The sequence below is a fragment of the Narcine bancroftii genome, chromosome 5 (assembly GCF_036971445.1).
Source record: "Narcine bancroftii isolate sNarBan1 chromosome 5, sNarBan1.hap1, whole genome shotgun sequence".
In the NCBI taxonomy this organism is placed as follows: Eukaryota; Metazoa; Chordata; class Chondrichthyes; order Torpediniformes; family Narcinidae; genus Narcine; species Narcine bancroftii.
Genome location: NC_091473.1, coordinates 180309747 through 180329420, shown reverse-complemented (window position 1 = coordinate 180329420; position 19674 = coordinate 180309747). Strand labels below are relative to the sequence as shown.

General features: G+C 53.3%; 1 protein-coding gene across 1 annotated transcript in view; it reads left to right on the top strand.

Moving 5' to 3' along the window:
* Positions 1-18882, top strand: part of LOC138764259 (Friend leukemia integration 1 transcription factor-like) — a 91809-nt gene extending 72927 nt beyond the window's left edge. The window contains exons 2-8 of the mRNA XM_069939926.1: positions 7024-7223; positions 7921-8075; positions 8872-9075; positions 9614-9679; positions 10092-10154; positions 11372-11431; positions 17071-18882. Coding sequence (XP_069796027.1) covers positions 7024-7223; positions 7921-8075; positions 8872-9075; positions 9614-9679; positions 10092-10154; positions 11372-11431; positions 17071-17582 — 1260 coding nt within the window. The 3' untranslated portion in view covers positions 17583-18882. The remainder of the gene's footprint in view (positions 1-7023; positions 7224-7920; positions 8076-8871; positions 9076-9613; positions 9680-10091; positions 10155-11371; positions 11432-17070) is intronic.
* The last annotated feature ends 792 nt before the right edge of the window (positions 18883-19674 follow it).

Below are 19674 nucleotides of genomic sequence, written 5' to 3'. Positions count from 1 at the left end.
TCCCCCAACGAGGGTCAGTGTGTGTGGGACTCGTCCCCCAGGTTAAGGTCAGTGTGTGTGGGTCCTGTAGCCCAGTGAGGCTCAATGTGTGTGGGACCCGTCACCACCCGTCCACCATTGAGGGTCTGTATGTGTGGAACCTATCCCCCAGTGACTGTCAGCATGTGTGGGACCCGTCCCTCAGTGAGATTCAGTGTGTGTGCGACTCGTACACCCAGTGAGTGTCAGTGTGGGACCCATCCACCCAGTGAGGGTCTGTGTGTATGGGAAAGGTCCCTCAGCGAGGGTCATGGTGTGTGGGACCTGTCACCCAGTGAGTATCAGTGTATGTGGAACCCGTCCCCCCAGTGAATGTCCCTCTATTTGGAACCCATCCCTCTAGTGAGAATCTGTGTGTGTGGAACCTGTCCCCACAGTGAGGGTCACTGTTGTACCCGTCTCCGCAATGAGGGTCAGTGTGTGTGGGACCCATCACCCAGTGAATTCAGTGTGTGACCCATCCAACCAGTGTTTGTCTATATATATGGGACACGTACCCCATTGAGGTTCAGTTTGTGGGACCCTTTCCCTCCATTGAGGGTCTGTGTGTTTGTGACCCGTCCCCCCAGTGATGGTCAGTGTCTGTGGAACTTGTCCCCCCAGTGAGCGTCACTGTGTGTGGGACCCATCTCCCCAGTTAGGGTCAGTGTGTGCAGAACACGTCTAGCCAATGAGGGTTAGTGTGGTACCCGTTTCCCCCATAATGATCTGTGTCTGTGGGACCCATACCCCCAGTGAGGGTCAGAGTGTGTGGTACCTGTCCCCCAGTGAGTGTCAGTATGTGTGGGACCCGACCTCCAATGAGGGTCTGTGTGTGTGGGACCCGTCCCTCAGTGAGATTCAATGTGTGTGCGATTCGTCCCCCCAGTGAGTGTCAGGGTCAGCCCCATACACCCAGTGAGGGTCTGTGTGTGTGAGAACAGTCACTCAGTGAGGGTCGTGATGTGTGGGACCCATCCCCCCCCCCATTGAGCGTGTGTGTGTGTGTGTGTGTGTGTGTGTGTGTGTGTGTGTGTGTGTGTTTGTGAGTGACCCGTCCCCCCAGTTAGGGTCAGTGTGTGTGGGACTCGACCCCCAGGTTAAGGTCAGTGTGTGTGTGGGACCTGTAACCCAGTGAGGCTCAATGTGTGTGGGACCCATCACCACCCGTCCACCATTGAGGGTCAGTATGTGTTGAACCTATCCCCCAGTGACTGTTAGCATGTGTGGGACCCGTCCCTCAGTGAGATTCAGTGTGTGTGCAACTCATCCCCCCAGTGAGTGTCAGTGTGGGACCCATCCACCCAGTGAGGGTCATGGTGTGTGGGACCTGTCACCCAGTGATGTTCAGTGTGCGTGGGACACATCCCTCAGTGAGGGTCAGTGTGTGTGGGACATGTCCCCCAGTGAGCATCAGTGTGTGCGGAACCCATCCCCCCAGTGAGTGTCCCTCTATTTGGGACCCATCCCTCTTGTGAGAATCTGTGTGTGTGGAACCTGTCCCCGCAGTGAGGGTCACTGTTGTACCCGTCTCCGCAATGAGGGTCTGTGTGTGTGGGACCCGTCCCCCAGTGAGGGTCAGTGTGTGTGGGACCCATCACCCAGTGAATTCAGTGTGTGACCCATCTAACCAGTGTTTGTCTATATATATGGGACACGTACCCCATTGAGGTTCAGTTTGTGGGACCCATCCCCCCAGTGAGGGTCTGTGTGTGTGGGACCCGTCCCCAAGTGATGGTCAGTGTCTGTGAAACTTGTGCCCCCAGTGAGGTTCAGTGTGTGATGGACCTATCCCATAGTGAGGGTCACTGTGTGTGGGACCCATCCCCCCAGTGAGGGTCAGTGTGTGTGGAACCCGTTTCCCCAGTGAGGCTCAGTGTTGTACCCATCTCCCCATAATGATTTGTGTCTGTGGGACCCATACCTCCAGTGAGGGTCAGTGTGTGTGGGACCCATCACCCATGAATTCAGTGTGTGACCCATCCAACCAGTGTTTGTCTATATATATGGGACACGTACCCCATTGAGGTTCAGTTTGTGGGACCCTTTCCCTCCATTGAGGCTCAATGTGTGTGGGACCCGTCACCACCCATCCACCATTGAGGGTCAGTATGTGTGGAACCTATTCCCCAGTGAGTTTCAGCATGTGTGGGACCCCTCCCTCAGTGAGATTCAGTGTGTGTGCGACTCGTCCCCCAATGAGTGTCAGTGTGGGACCCATCCACCCAGTGAGGGTCTGAGTGTGTGGGAACAGTCCCTCAGCGAGGGTCATGGTGTGTGGAACCTGTCACCCAGTGATGTTCAGTGTGCGTGGGACACGTCCCTCAGTGAGGGTCAGTGTGTGTGGGACATGTCCCCCAGTGAGTATCAGTGTGTGTGGAACCCGTCCCCCCAGTGAGGGTCACTGTTGTACCCGTCTCTGCAATGAGGGTCTCTGTGAGTGGGACCCGTCCCCCATGAGGGTCAGTGTGTGTGGGACCCATCACCCTGTGGGGTCAGTGTGGGACCCATCCCCCCCACTGAGATTCTCTATGTGTTGGACATGTCCCCCATTGTGGTTCAGTGTGTGGGACCTTCCCTCCAGTGATGGTCAGCGTGTGTGGGACCCTTCACTCAGTGAGCATCAGGGTCTGTGGAACCTGTCCCCCCAGTGAGGTTCTGTTTATGTGGGAACCATCCCCCAGTAATGGTCACCCTGTGTGGGACCCATCGCCTCAATGAGGGTCAGTGTGTTTGGAACCCATCTCCCCAGTGAGGGTCAGTGTGGTACCTATCTCCCCCATGAAGATCTGTGTGTGTGCGACCTGTACCCCCAGTGAGTGTCTGTCTGTGTGTGTACTGTACCCCCAGTGAGGTTCAGTGTATGTGGGAACCATCACCCAGTGCGGGTCAGTGTGTGTGGGAACCGTCACCCAGTGTGGGTCAGTGTGTGTGGGACCTGTTCCCCAGTGTGGGTCAGAATGTGTGAGACCCGTCCCCCCAGTGAGGGTCTGTGTGTGTGGGACACGTCCACGTTGTGAGGGACTTTGTGTGGGACCCCTCCCCCAGAGAGGGTCACTGTGTGTGGAAGCCGCACTCCGGTGAGTGTCAGTATGTGTTGAACCCATCCTCCCAGTGAGGGTCTCTCTGTGTGGGTCCTGTCCCCCCAATGAGGGACAGTGTGTGTGGGACCTGTCCCCCAGTGAGGGTCAATTTGTGTGGGACCTGTCCACCCAGTGAATGTCTGTGTGTGGGACCCATCCACGAGTGAGCGTCAGTGTGTGTGCATCCCGCCCCCTACTGAGGTTCAGTGTATGTGGGACACGTTCCCCCAACGATGGTCAGTGTGTGTGGGGCCTGTCGCCCCAGTGAATGTCATTATGTACGAGACATGTCCCTCCAGTGAGGTTCAGTGTGTGTGAGACCCATCCAACCAGTGTTTGTCTATATATATATAGGACACGTACCCCATTGAGGTTCAGTTTGTGGGACCCTTTCCCTCCATTGAGGGTCTGTGTGTGTGGGACCCGTCCCCCAGTGATGGTCAGTGTCTGTGGAACCTGTACCCCAGTGAGGGTCAGTGTGTGTGGAACACATCTCCCCAGTGAGGGTCAGTGTTGTATCCGTCTCCCCAATGAGGGTCAGTGTGTGTGGGACCCATCCCCCAGTGAGGGTCAGTGTTTGTGGAACCCGCACCTCAGTGAGGGTCCATGTGTGTGGAACCCGATCCCCAGAGTGGTTCAGTGTATGTGGGACACGTCCCCCCAGTGAGAGTCAATATGTGTGGGAACCGTCCCCCCAGTGAGGGTCAATGTTGTATCCGTCTCCCCAATGAGGGTCAGTGTGTGTGGGATCCATCCAACCAGTGAGGGTCAGTGTGTATGAACCCGTCCACCAGTGAGGTTTAGTGTGTGGGGAACCCATCCCCCAGTGAGGTCAGTGTGGGGCCCATCCCCCCAGTGAGGGTCTATACGTGTGGGAAAAGTCCCCCATTGAGGTTCAGTATGTGGGACCTTTCCCTCCAGTGAGGGTATGTGTGTGTGGGACTCGTCTCCCAGTGAGGGTCAGTGTCTATGGAACCTGTCCCACAGAGAGGGTCTGTGTGTGTGTGTGACCCGTTCCCCAGTGAGTGTCATTATGTGCGAGACCTGTCTCTCCAGTGAGGATCAGTGTGTGTATGACCCATCCATCAGTGAGGTCAGTGTGGGACCCATCCCCCCCAGTAAGGGTCAGTATGCGTGGGACCTGTCCCCCCATTAGGGGTCTGTGCGTGTGGGTCCTTGCCCCCGAATGAGGTTCAGTGTGTGTGTGGGAACCGTCCCCCAATGCGGGTCAGTGTGTGTGGGACCTGTCCCCCAATGAGGGTTAGAATGTGTGAAACACGTCCCCCCAGTGAGGTTCTGTGTGTGTGGAACCCGTCCCCCCAGTGAGGGTCTCTCTGTGTGGGTCCTGTACCCCCAGTGAGGTTCAGTGTATCTAGGACACGTTCCCCCAACAAGGGTCAGAATGTGTGAAACTCGTCCTCCCAGTGAGGGTCTGTATGTGTGGGACCAATCTCACAATGAGCGTCAGTGTGTGTAGAACCCGCTCCCCAGTAAGGTTCAGTGTATGTGGGACACGTTCCCCCAAAGAGGGTCAGTGTGTGTGGTACCTGTCCCCCAGTGAGTGTCAGTATGTCTGGGACCCGTCCCCCCAGTAAGGGTCTGTTTGTGTGGGACCCGTCCCTCAGTGTGTGTGGGACTTGCCCCCCAGTGGGTGTCAGTATAGGACCCATCCATCCAGTGAGGGTCAGTGTGTGTGGGACCTGTCCCCCAGTGAGGGTCAGAATGTGTGAGACCCGTCCCCACAGTGAGGGTCTTTGTGTGTGGGAGACACGTCCCCCAGTGAGATTCATAGTATGTGGGACCCGTCCAACCAATGAGGGTCCATGTGTGTGGGACCCATCCCCCAGAGAGGCTCGGTGTGTGTGGAACCCTCACCCCTGTGAGGGTCAGTGTGTGTGGATCCCGTCCTCACAGTGAGGGTCTTTCTGTGTGGGTCCGGTCCCCCCAGTGAGGTTCAGTGTGTGTGGGAACCGTCCCCCAGTGAGGGTCAGAATGTGTAGGACCCGTCCCCCCAGAGTGTGTGCAATATCCCCCCAGTGAGGATCTCTCTGTGTGGGTCCTGTCCCCCCCAGTGAGATTCAGTGTGTGTGGGATCCGTCCCCCAGCGAGGTTCAGTGTGTGTGTGACCTGTCCCCCCATTGAGGGTCAGAATGTGTGGGACCCGTCCCCCAATGAGTTTCATTATGTGCGAGACCTGTCCCTCCAGTATGGTTCAGTGTGTGAGTGGGACACGTCCCCCAGTGAGGGTCAGTTTGTGTGGGACCCGTCCACCCAGTGAGGGTCTGTGCGTGTGTGACCCGTCTCCCCAGTGTGGGTCAGTGTCTGTGGAACATATCTCCTCAGTGAAGTTCAGTTGGTGTGGAACCCATATCCCCAGTGTGGGTCAGTGTGGTGCCCGTCTCCCTCATGAGAATCTGTGTCTGTGGGACCCATCCCCTCCAGTGAGGGTCAGTGTGTGTGGTACCTGTCCCCTGTGAGTGTCAGTATGTGTGGGACCCGTCCCTCCCAGGGAGGCTCTGTGTGTGTGGGACCCGTTCCTCAGTGAGATTCAGTGTGTGTGGGACTCGTCCACCCAGTGAGTGTCATTGTTGGACCCATCCACCCAGTGAGGGTTTGTGTGTGTGGGAACAGTCCCTCAGTGAGAGTCAATGTGTGTGCGACCCATCCCCCCAGTGAGCGTCTGTGTGTGTGTGACCCGTTCCCCCCAGTGAAGGTCAGTGTGGGACCCGTCCCCCAGGTGAGGGTTAGTGTATGTGGAACCTGAAGCCCAGTGAGGTTCAGTGTGTGTAGGACCCGTCCCCCCAGTGAGTGTCAGTGTGTGTGGAACATGTCCCCCAGTGAGGTTCAGTCTGTGTGGGATCCGTCCCCCCAGTGAGGGTCAGTGTGTGTGATACGGTCCCCCAGTGAGGGTAAGTATGTATGGGACCTTTCCCCCCAGTGAGGGTCCGTGAGTGTGGGACCCGTCCCCCAGTGAGGGTCAGTGTGTGTGGGACACGTCCCCCAGAGAGGGTCAGTGTGTGTGGGACCCGTTCCCCAGTTAGATTCAGTGTGTGTGGGACCCGTCCCCCCCAATGAGGATCAGTGTATGTGTGGGACCCGTCCCCCCATTGCGTGTCAGTGTTGTACCCGTCTCCGCAATGAGGGTCTGTGTGAGTAGGTCCCGTCCCCCAGTGAGGGTCTGTGTGTGTGGGACTGGTTCCCCAATGAGTGTCTGGTGTGTGGGACCCATCCCCAATGAGTCAGTGTGTGTGGGACCTGCCTCGCCAGTGAGGTTCAGTGTGGTCTGGACCCGTTTCCCAGTGAGGGTCTGTGTATGTGGGACCCGTCCCCCAATGAGGGTCAGTATGTGTGGGACCTGTCCCCCCCCCAGTGATGTTCAGTATGTGTGGGACCCGTCCCGCAGTGAATGTCAGGGTGTGTCGGACCTGTCCCCCAGTGAGGGTCAGTATGTGTGGGTCCCATCCCCCGAATGAGGGTCTGTATGTCCGGGTCCCGTCTTCCCAATGAGGGTCAGTGTGTGGGTGCGACCCGTCCCCTCAGTGAGTGTCAGTGTGGGACCCATCCCCCCATTGTGTGTGGGTCCTGACCCCAGTGAAGGTCTGTGTGTGTGTGACCCGTCCCCCAATGGGGGTCAGTGTGTGTGTGTGTGTGTGTGTGTGTGTGAGACCCGTCCCCCAATGGGGGTCAGTGTGTGTGTGTGTCCTGTGCCCCCAGTGAGGTTCAGTGTGTGTGGGACCCGTCCCCCAGTGAGGGTCAGTATGGGACCCGTCCCCCCCACCAGTGGCTGTCAGTGTGGGGCCCGTCCCCCAGTGAGGATCTGTTTGGGACCCGTACGCCCATTGAGGGTCAATGTGTGTGGGACCCATCCCCCTGGTGAGGGTCTGTGATTAATCCCCCCCCCCCCTTTCCTATTGCCTTCCAGGAAGCTCTGAACGCTGTCACGGAGAACCAGGGTCTCTATGATTCCTCCTACTCTTCTTCCCATCTTATTAAAGCGGAGATTCCATCTGGGATTTACACTCAGACAAACAAGGGGAGCACGGATGTCGGAGATTCCGACTGGATCAACCAGACCTCCCGCATCAATGTGAAGCGTGAGACAGGCCGTGTCAATGGTGCCAGGTACCATTCATCGGGGGCCGGGAGGGTGGTCGACAAGTCTGGAGAGCATTCTTTTCCAAAAGATTTTCCTGCTTTCCGTCTTAGTGGAAGGAACAGGCCATCGGCCCAACTCCCCCATGCTGACCTAAGCAGTCTTCCTCTGTGCCTCTGGACGACACATCTACTCTCCAAACTTTCCCCCTCCATTCAAACCTTCCCCCTCCCTTCAGAACCCCTCCCTCTAAACTCCCCCCCCCTCCACAGATCTGTCCATACGGGGTATCTGCTTTCCGACCCATCCCCTACTCTGTAGAGAATTTTCCCCCTTTAAACCTCCCTCTCTCCCCTTAAACCCTCCAGTTTCAAGCTCCCCGACCCCGGTGGGGGGGGGGGGGGGGCGAAGGAGATTGTGACCGTTCACTTTATCCCCCCCACTCGTGGTTTTATGAACCTCTATTAGGTACTAATCTCAACCTCCCACACTCCAGGGAGGCAAGTCCCAGCCTCTCCTGATAACTTGAGCCCCCCCACCCCCTTCCAGTCCTGTGAAAGACCCAATGAATCATTTCTGCCCCCCTTCCCAGCCCGGTGATAACCTTCCCACAGCCGGGTGTCCGAATCTCCCCGCGGTGCCCCGTGCACTCTCCCCTGCGCCTTGTGAGTGGCCCATGGGTGTGCGAGTGGGCAATGCTGAGTGTTCCTCCTGTCGTTCCCGCAGTGAGAGCCCGGTCGACTGTAGCGTGGTGAGGAGGAACAAGGTGGTGAGTGGCTCGGACAATGGTCCAGGCCCCTACAACGTGAGCTATGGTGCCGAACCGCGGGAGAACTCGCCCACTAGCAGTCAGAACGAGAAGAGAGTCATTGTCCCAGCAGGTATTGAGGCCCGTGCACACTCACTGACCCGCACACACTAAATTGCACACTCACTGATGCACTAATTGACACATTCACTGACCCATGCCCACAAACCAACATACATTTTTCTCTCACACACATTCACACACACACACACACACACACACACACACACACACACTAGGACGTACTGACGGTGGAGCGCCATCGCCCTCTGGTGGTGAGTGTGGCTGTGATCCGCCCTCCTCTGCCCGGACAACACACGGGGTTCGCTGCTCTCCCAGCGGCCGCATGCGTTGGAGTTTCAACTCTGTTGGGGCTCGTTGTCTGGTCAGCGGGGAACGCGGCGAAGTGCACTCACTCACACTCTCGCTAACACATTCTCTTACACACTCACTCACGCTCTCACTAACACATTCTCTTGCACACTCACTCACTCACTCTCACTCACCAACCATTACTAACAGATTCACTAACATATTAACACACTCACTCACTCACACTCTCACTCATTTATACACACACATTCACACACACTAAGACATACACACTCACTGGCTAACATTCTCTTACACTCACTAACACACTCACTAACATTCACTTACACACTCACATTCTCACTCACTAATACACTCACTAACACATTCACACACCACACATACAGACACATACACACACATACTCACATGCACACACAGATACACACTCACATATACCCACACACACACATACTCACACACACACACACACACACACACACACACTCCCTGCTGACAGTGTCAGGGGAACTGAGCTGTGTGTCTCTCTGCTCCAGACCCAGGGGTTTGGACTCAGGACCACGTGTGCCAGTGGCTGGACTGGGCAGTGAAAGAGTACAGTCTGTCTGACGTGGACTGCAGCATCTTCCAGAATATCGATGGCCGGGAGCTGTGCAAGATGACCAAGGATGACATGATGCGGCTCACATCGGAGTACAATGCCGACATCCTGCTATCCCACCTCAGCTACCTCCGTGAAAGTGAGTGCATGCACTACAGGAGTTGTGCAGGGGAATTGGGTCCAGGCAATCCACACTCCAGGGTTCGGGTAGGGGAATCCGGTCCAAGGAATCCATGCCCTGGGCATTAGGAAGGGGATCTGGTCCAGGGAATCTGGGCTTCAGGTTCAGAGGAGGTCCAGTCCAGGGATTCCAGGCTCCAGCAAGGGGCTCTGGTCAAGGGAATTCATGCTCCAGCCTCCAGGTGGGGGGTCTGGTCCAGTCAATCTACAATCCAGGTGTTGGATGGGGTCTCTGGTCCAAGGAATTTGCGCTCCAGGGGGGAGCCGGTCCAGGGAATCCTCACTCCAGGTGGGGATCTGGTCCAGGGAATCCGCACTCTGCCCTCCAGGTGGGGATCTGTTCCAGGGAATCCACACTCCGCCCTCCAGGTGGGGATGTGGTCCCAGAGTTGGTGTTTTGGGTTCAGGGAGAGGAATCTGTTGCAGGGAATCTGAACGCTGGGCTCTGGGATTTGTGTGTTCAACTCACTGACCCTCTTTTCCCCTTTGGTTCACAGACAGCCCCACCTTCACCTACCCCAGTTCACACCCACCCCAACACAACCGGCCATCCATCAAAACAGGTGGGTGCTGGACAAGAGGGGGGAAGGGGGAAGGGGAGAGAGAGGGGGGAAGGGGAGAGAGAAGGGGGAACGGGAGAGAGAGGGGGAAGGGGAGAGGAGGGAGTGAAAGTGGGGAGAGAAAGGGGAAGGGGGAGGGAAAGGGGAGAGAGGGGGAAAGGGGAGAGAGGAGGAAAGAGGGAGGGGGATGGGGAGAGGGATAGAGGGAGGGGAGGGAGGGAGAGAGGATGAAAGAAAGGGTGAGAGAGGGAGGGGAGAGAGGGGAGAGAGAGGGGTAGAGGGAGGGGGGAGAGAGAGGGAAGAGGGGAGAAAGGGTCAACCTCTCTCTCTCCCTCCCCATCCCACCTCCGCTCCTCCAGCACCCTTCCTCCTCAATGACCTATATGACCTATGACCTCTACCCCGATAACTACAGAAGCTGTGTATGAAGACGCTCGGAGAACAAGCTGGTCTGGTTGTACCAACTCCGTGACAAAAGGTGGGTCGGGTCATGGGAGAAGAAGGAGAGGGTGGGGCAGAAAGGGGGGACAGAGCTGGAGAGAGAGGAAATGGAGGGGGAGATAGGGAGAGGAGGAAGAGAGGTGGGAGGAGAGAGAGAGAAGGAAGAGGGGAGGGAGAAAGAGGGGGAATGAGAGAGGGAGGGAGGGAAGAGAGGGGGGAAGGGGAGAGAGAGGTGGGAGGGGGAGAGAGAGAAGAGAGAAGGGGAGGGGGAATAAGGAGAGAGGGGGTTGAGAGAAGGGGGAATGAGGGGGGAAGAGAAAGGGGGAGAGAGAGGGGAAGGGGGAGAGGCAGAGAGAGGGAAGGAGAGAGGGGAAAGAGGGGAGGGAAAGAGGGGAGGGGTGAGGAGATGGTGAGAGAGAAAGAGGGGATATGGTAGAGGAAGAGGGGTCAGTAAAGGGTGAGTGAAGAAGAGCAGAGAAAAAAGGATAGAGGGTGAGGCATGGTATGGGAGAAAGGAAAAGGATGAGAGGAAGGAGAGAGAAGAGAGGGAGGGAGTGGGAGAGGGGAGGGTGGAAGCAGAGAGGGGAGGGAAAGATAACTTGAAGGTGGGATACAATTTCTTTTGCATCACAGCAATTCTTTGTCTCAGAAATTCTCAATTTATTTCCATCAGCTCCGCTCAGATTACCCCCCAATTCCCCCCCCAGATTCCCACTCCCTCTCCTCACATCCCCTCAAATTCTCCCCCACACCCGATTACCCCCTGAACACCATCCAGATTCTTCCCTCAACTATCCCCGGAATGGCCCTTCCCCCAGACTCGATGTTCACTTCACAGAGGAAGATTAATCAACTCAACCCCACCCAACCTCCGGTCCCCTACACTCCTCCCCATCTCTGTAACCCATTCCAGACCCCAACAACCCTCCCCATCTCTGTAACCCCCTCCTGACCCCGACACCCCTCCCTGTCTTTGTAACTGCCTCTGGACCCCGACACCCCTCCCCGTCTCTGTAACCCCCTCCAGACCCTGACACCCTCCCCATCTCTGTAACCCCTTCCTGACCCCGACACCCCTCCCTGTCTTTGTAACTGCCTCTGGACCCCGACACCCCTCCCGGTCTCTGTAATCCCCTCCAGTTCCCTACACTTCTCCCGGTATCAGTAATTCCCTCTGGACCTCTGGACCCCTCCCTGTCTTGTAACCCCCGAGGCTGTGATGGAATCGGTGACCCTCTGTGTTCTGTGTTGCAGGTTCACCCGTAGATACCACCCCTCCAGGCAGACCTTGTGAACAACCTCGACTTCACGCAGGTATGTGCCCCCCCAATCCCCCCTCCCTACACTGCCCAATGCCCCCCTCCCATGGCTGCCAGATGGCTCCTCCTACCACTGCCCAATGCCCTCCACCTCTTCCAAAGCCCCCCTTCCACTGCTGTCCTGGATGGCACAACCTTACTTCCACCATCGAACACAACAGCCTTTTGGCCCTTCTAGTCTGTGCCGAGCCACTTTTCTGCCGAGTCCCACTGACCTGCACCCAGTCCATATCCCTCCATCTATCTCCCATCCATGGACCTGTCCAAATTCTTCTTAAATATTAAAATCAAGCCTGCATTCACATTTCAGGTCATTCCACATCCCCACCCCTTTCTGTGGGAAGAGGTTCCCCCTAATCTTCTCCTCTCATCTTTAACCCATGTTCTCTGGTTTGTATCTCACTCACCTTCAGTGGGAAAAGCTGACCTACATTTACTCTGTCCCTCATCATTTTAAATATCAAATCTCCCCTCATTCTTCTACGCTCCATGGAATAAATTCCAAACCTGTTTAACCTTTCCTTGTAACTCAGTTCCTGAAGCCAAGGCAACATCCTAGTAAATCTTCTCTACCCTCTTTCTATCTTATTAATATCTTTCCTGTAGTTCGGTGACCAAAACTGCACACGATTCTCCAAATTTGGCCTCACCAATGTCTGACACAACTTTACCATAACATCCCAACTCCTGGACTCAATACTCTGATTTATGAAGGCCATTGTGCCAAAAGCTCTTTTTACAACCCTGTCCTCCTGTGACGCCACTTTCAGGGAATTCTGTATCTGTGTTACCAGATCCCTCTATTTTACTGCACTCCTCAGTGCCCAACCATTTACCGTGTACGTCCTTTCTTGGTTTGTCCAAAATGCAACACCTCACACTTGTCTGTATTAAATTCCATCGGCCATTTTCCAGCCCATTTTTGCAGCTGGTCCAAACCCCTCTGCAAACTTTGAAAACCTTCCTCGCTGTTCATGTCACCCTGAATGTCTCACTGACCGATCCTCATAAGGTCCTGGCCTGAGCTGCTGGTGAGCTGGTGACTGGAGAAAAGGGGAGACGCTGCGCTCAGGTTGATCGGCACCCCGCGGAGGGGGGAGGGTGAAGGAATTGTCGTCAAGGCTGGTTCACCGGGAACAGCAGACACTGGAGCAGGGAGGGAGAGGGTGGGGACCACGTCTGGCAATGTGGGACTAACCAACCATGCAGAGGTGATGTGTTCAGCAGGGCACTACAACTTGAATCCCTCACCACGCTGACATGTTTGTCCAGAAGCCTTGTTTATGTGTTTGGAGCCTAATTTACACAATATTCCAAATTTGGCCTCACAAATGCCTTGAATAGTCTCAACATCACCTCCCAGCTCCTATATTCTATGCTTTGATTTATAAAGGCCAGCATACCCAAATCCTTGTTCACCACCGTATCTACATGAGAATCCACTTTCAAAGAACGATGAACCATTATTCCAAGATCTCTCTGTTCCTCTGCATTCCTCAATGCCCTCCCCTTCACTGCACATTTCCTGTTTCGATTATTCTTCCCAAATAATGAATCACCTCACACTTATCAATATTAAACTCCATCTGCCACCTTTCAGTCCACTCTTCGAAGCAAGTCCAAATCCTTCTGCAGTCCCTGAAAACCATAACTATCTACAACTCCCCCTATTTTTGTATCGTCTGCATATTTACTAACCCAATTTACCACTCCATCATCCAAATCATTAATGTAAATGACAAACAACAAGGGAACCAACACCAGTCCCTGAGGCTCACCACTCGTCACTACCCTGACAGACAGTTATCCACCATGACTCTCTGGCATCTACCTTCTAGCCACCATTGAACCCATCTGACTATCTCAGCATTAATACCTAGCACCTGAACCTTTGTTACCAATCTTCCATGTGGAACCTTATCAAAGGCCTTACTGAAATTCATATAGAAAACATCTACTGCTCTACCCTCATCAACCTTCCTAGTCACCTCCTCAAAAAATTCAGCAAGATTTGTAAAACATGACCTTCCCTGTACAAACCCATGTTGGGTGTCCATGATCAGTCCTTGCCTCTCTAGATACTTATACATATTATCTCTAAGAATACTTTCCATTCGTTTACTGGCCTATAATTTCTGGGCCTACTCCCGGAGCCCTTTTTAAACAGAGGAACCATGTTTGCGACATGACAATCCCGCGGCACCACGCCTTCCTCGAGTGACTGTTGAAAAATCACTTGTCAGAGCCTCTGCTATTTCCTCCTTGACTTTCCTCAAGGACCAGGAAAATCCCATCAGGACCCAGAGACGTATCTACCTTTATGTACCTCAGAGGTTTCAATACCCACTCTTCCCTAATCCCTAAATTTTCCATAATCATCCTTTTTTCTTCTCTTATCTTATACGATTTCATATCCTTTTCCCTAGTGAATACCGAAGAGAAGAACTCACTAATCTCCCCCATCTCATTTGGCTCCGCACACATTTCTCCGCTCTGATTCTCTAAGGAACCAATTTTATCCTTCACCCTCCTTTTGCTATTCACATATTCATAAAAACCCTTCGGATTTACTTTCACCCTGTTCACTATAGCCACCTCGTACCTTCTTTTCGCTTTTCTAATTTCTTTCTGAAGATTCTTTCTACAATCCATGTATTTTCCAAGCATCTTGTTTATACCGTTTCTTATATTTAATGTAGGCCTCCCTTTTATCTCGAATCAAATTTCTAATCTCCCTTTGAAACCACGGCTTTCTTGAACTTTTGGCCCTAGCTTTTATCCTAACAGGAACATAAAGATTCCGCACCCTCAAAATCTCACCTTTAAATGCCCTCCAATTCTCCTCCACCCCTTCCCATAAAACAAATCAGCCCAAACCACTCCCTGCAAATCCCTTCTCATTTCATTAAATCTGGCTTTCCCCCACTCAAACACCTTCATCGTCAGACCAGACCTATCCCTTTCCATAATTATGTTGAAACTAATGGATCCATGATCACTGGATCTGAAGTGCTCCCCAACACACATCTCAGTCACCTGCCCTATTCCATTCCCCAACAGTAGATCCAACACTTCCCCTTCTTTATTGCTGCCATAAAATATCCTGCACACATTTTACAAACTCCAAACCATCCAGCCCTTAATAGAATGTGTTTCCCAATCTATATTAGGAAAATTAAAATTCCCCACTAACACAACCCTGCGCTTATTACAAATCTCAGTTATTTCCTTACACATTTTCTCCTCTTTCTCGCTCCCCACTAGGTGGTCTATAATACACCCCTATAATTGTAATTTCTCCTTTTCCATTTTTTAATTCATCCCACACCGCCTCCCTTGATGATCCCTCCAATCTATCTCGCATCAGCACCGCTGTAATATTTTACCTGACAAGCAATGCTGCCCACCCCCTCTTACCTCTCCAATTCTATCACACCTAAGGCAGTGAAATCCCAGAATATTTAGCTGCCAGTCATATCCCTCCTGCAACCACGACTCACTAATCGCCACCAAGTCATATTGCCAAGTGTCTAATCACACCTTCATCTTGTCCACCTTTCTTTCAATACTCCTAACATTAAAGTAAATGCATTTCAGAGATTTCCCACATCTTACCTTCTGCTTGTCCCCATCTTTATGGATAATTATTATTTATTACCATCATAGCTCTGATCCTTTTCCTTCTCATTCACCTGCCTTTCCACTGCCAAACTTTGTCTACAAGCCTTCTCTATTTGCAGACAAACCTTCTCTTTGCTGATCTCCTTTATATGGACCCTTCCCCCAACCATTCTAGTTTAAAGCCCCCTTAGTAGCCCTAGCAAATGCCCCCGCCAGGATCCTGGGGTTCAGATGCAACCTGTCCATTCAGTACAGGTACCACCTTCCCCCCAAAAAGGTCCCAGTGATCCAAGAACTCGAATCCCTGCCCCTTACTCTACCCCTTTAGCCAAGCAGTCATCTTCCACCTGAAACTATTCTTGCCCTCACTGTCACATGGCACAGGAAGTAATCCAGAGATCACCCCCTTTGCGGTCCTTCTTCTCAGCTCCCTATATTCAATTTGTAGGACCACTTCCTCCTTCCTCTCCATGTTGTTGGTACCAACATGAACCATGACCTAAGGCTCATTACCCTCCCCCCTTAGGATGTCATGGACATGAGAAGCTACAGCCCAGACCCTGGCACCAGGGAGGCAAACCACCATCCGGTTTCCTTTACCATATCCACAGAATCCCCGATCAGTATTCCTGACCATTGAATCCCCTATAACTATTGCCCTCCTCTTCCCTTCCCTACCCATCTGGATATAAAAATAATATATGCCAAAGTTCTGAAATCTCTCAAGTGGCACAGGCCCCCTTATCCACCAGACCCTTCCCCCAACTCAGTCTAATTGTTAATCTGCCACTGACTGAAGGGCGTCCGCTCAGAACAAAGACTGGAGGAATTTCTTCAGCCAGAGGGTGGTGAATTTGTGCGAGTTGTTGCCACGGGTGGTTGTGGAGGCCAGGTCATCGGGTGTATTTATGGCAGAGATTGACAAGTTCTTGATCAGCCAGGGCATCAAAGGTGATGGGAAGATGGCCAGGCAGTGGGGAAATGGATCAGCTCATGATTGAAGGGTGGGACAGACTCAATGGGCTGAATGGCCTATTTCTGCTCCAACGTTGTATGGTAATATGGAACAGAGAACACTACAGCACAGTTCAGGCATTTCGGCCCTCAATGTTGTGCAGACCCATATATTCTGACCAAAAAACTACTAAACCCTCCCTATCCCATAACCCTCTGTTTTTCTTCCATCCGTCTGCCTGTCTAAGGGTCTCTTAAATGCTCCCGATATTCCAGTCTCCACCACCACCCACGGCAACGCATTCCAGGCCCCCACAACTTACCCCTGATGTCTCCCCTAAACTTTCCTCCCTTCATTTTGTACATACATCCTCTGGTGTTTGCTGATCCCGCCCTGGGTAACAGGTTTTGGACATCCACCCAATCTATGCCTCTCAGAATCTTCTTTGTTCCAGAGAGAAAAGTTCCAGCTCTGCGAATCTTGCCCCATGAGACACATTCTCCAATCCAGGAGACAGCCTGGTGAATCTCCTCTGCCCCCTCTCCAGAGCCTCCACAACCTTCCTGTAGTGAGGTGACCAGAACTGAACATAATATTTTCCATGTGGTTTCACATCTCAGCAATTCTCCAATCCCACACAGTTCAAAGTTATTATATCTGACTGAACATCTACAACCAGATGAAACAATGGTTGCGCGCGCGCGCGCGCACACACACACGCACACGCACGCACACACACACGCACGCACACACACACGCACACACACACGCACACACACACACGCACACACACACGCACACATGCACACACACACACACACACACACACACACACACACACACACACACACAGACATATACACAGACACATACACACAGATACACACTGACACATAGACACACACATACGGTGAGAGTGTCCTCACCTCACCTCTACCAGGCCCATTGACCGACCAGACAGAGTGAATAGGGCGGGAGCTGGAGAGATGCTGCAACCCCCCCCACCCAGCTCTGACCTCTGCTGGCTCCTCACCCCCCTCTCTTCCCCCTCCCCACAGGCAGTGGCCAAATCCAGCTGTGGCAGTTCCTGCTGGAGCTCCTGTCGGACGGGAATAACACATCCTGCATCACCTGGGAGGGGGCAAACGGCGAGTTCAAGATGACAGACCCGGACGAGGTGGCTCGCCGCTGGGGCGAACGCAAAAGCAAACCCAATATGAACTATGACAAGCTGAGCCGGGCGCTGCGATATTACTACGACAAAAACATCATGACCAAAGTCCACGGCAAGCGATATGCCTACAAGTTCGACTTCCAAGGCATTGCTCTCACCCACCAGAGCCACGCGCCCGACTCCCCCGCCTACAAGTACCCCGCAGACCTCCCGTACCCGGTGGGCTACCACCCCCACCAGCAGAAGCTCAACTTTGTCACCCCTCAGCCTCCCCCCATGTCTGTCTCCTTCACCCCCACCAACTCTTACTGGAGCTCGGCGTCAACCACGGTGTACCCCGGCGTGTCTCGTCATCCTGGGCCGCACCTGCCATCTCACCTGGGCCCCTTCTACTAACCGAGAGAACAGGGTGTGGAGGGAAGGGGAGAGAGGGGAGGAAGGAGATATGGGAGGGAGAGAGGGGAGGAGAGATGGGAAGAAGGGAGAGAGGGGAGGAGGGAGAGAGGGAAGGAGAGATGGGAGAGAAGGAGGGAGGGAGAGAGGGAAGGAAGGAGGGGAGAGATGGGAGGGAAGGAAGGAGGGAGCGAGGAAAGGAAAGGGGAGGGAGGGAGAAAGGGAAGGAAGGAGGGAAGGTAGAAGAGAGGGGAGGAGGGAAGGAGAGAGCAGAGGGAAGGAATGAGGGAGTAGAAAGCAGGAAAGAGGGTGAGCGGGAAGGAGAATAGAAGGAGGGAGAGAGAAAAGGAAGGAGAGAGGGAGGGAGAGAAGAAGGAGAGAAGAGTGGAGGAAAGGAGGGAGAGAGGGAAGGAAGTAGTGAAGAGAGAGGGAAGGAAACACCTCTGCTTCCCTTCCCTCCAAACCCCCCTTGCTTGGTGCCATGTCGGATGTGACTCTCTGGCAGACTCTGGTGAGGGTCAGGAAGGAAATGGTGGGATGCTCCGGCCACTGGACCCCTCCCACCTGTGGCCACTGGCAATGTCGAACCAATGACAGTGGCAACTCCAAGGAGCAATGGTTCCAGCACCAGACAGCGATGGCATCTGCAATATTCGTTCACCACCCCCATCTTCCCTCCTCCCCTTCCTCCTGCCTCCTCCCTCCTTTCTCCCTTCTCTCCACACCCCTTCCTCTATCCTCCCCTTTTTCCTCCTCCCCTTCTGCCCTCCTCCCTCCTCCCCTTCCTCCTCTCCCCTGCCCTTCCTCCCTCCTCTCCAATTCCCCTTCCTGCCTCCTCTTGTCTCCCCTCCCCTCCCCTTCCCACCACCTTCCCTGTTTCTCCTGATTCCAGACAAAGGTCCCAGCCTGAAACGTTGATGACCCTTTTCTTTCCCCACGGACGCTGTGTGACCTGTTGAGTTTCTCCAGCGCGTTTGTACACTGCCCTCGACCCCAGTGTCTGCCGACTGCCTTGTTGGACAACGTTGATGACCACGCTTCCACGTGTGTGGGAATGTAACAGAGGACAATTTGACATTCTAATTTCTTCTTGCTTTGAATGACATTTTACAGCTAAAGCCACACATATTCCAAACAATTCTGCCTGCCCCCCCAACGTTCTCCTTGAGAACTTCTTCTTTGGACCATTTTTATTGTTGAATATTGAGGAATTCGCACGCAATTTGAGATTTTATATATATGTATGTATGTATATTGTGAGTGAATGGCAATTTGCTCGATGAAACTTCGAATGGAAGTCAAATGTTTGCATTGTCCCATTTCCAAATCAAGTATTGCTCGGTTACGTGACACGCAATGACTGATGGCTTCTGAAGGTATGGGTCTCCACCCTTCCCCAACTCCCACACACAGTCAGGGGAGAGGGGCTGATAGGGATCCACTCAGATCGAAACAGAGGAATATATTGTGTCCAGTTCTGGGTGCCTTATTACAGGAGGGATGTGGAAGTTGTGAAGAGGGGGAAGAGGAGATTTACCAGGATGTCGCCTGAATTGGGGAAGGTGTCACATGAAGCAAGGTTCACAGAGTTTTCTCTTTGGAGCAAAGAAGGATGAGAGGAGACTTAATGGAGGTCGACATGATTCTGAGAGGCATAGACATAGTGGGCAACTTTTTCCCAGGGCAGGATTAGCAAACACCAGAGGACATGTGTACAAGGTGAGGGGAGGGAGTTTAGAGGAGACACAGAGAGTGGTGGGGGCCAGGAATGTGTTACTGGGGGTGGGGGTGGAGGCTGGAACATTGGGGGCATTTAAAAAGACTCTTAGACAGGAACACGGATGGAAGGGAAATGGAAGGTTAATAGGGAGGAACGGTTTAGTATTTTTAGGAGGAATATATGGGCCAACACAACATTGTGGGCTGAAGGGCCTGTACTGTTCTGTAATGTTCCATGAGTACTCAATGAAATCATGAGAGTTTATTGGTCAAGACAGAATGAGGGAGAAGACCCACTGGTTGTGGGCACTGACATCATGATCAGGAAGAGAGTCCATTGGTTGTGGACTCAATTACATCATGATAAGGGAGAAAG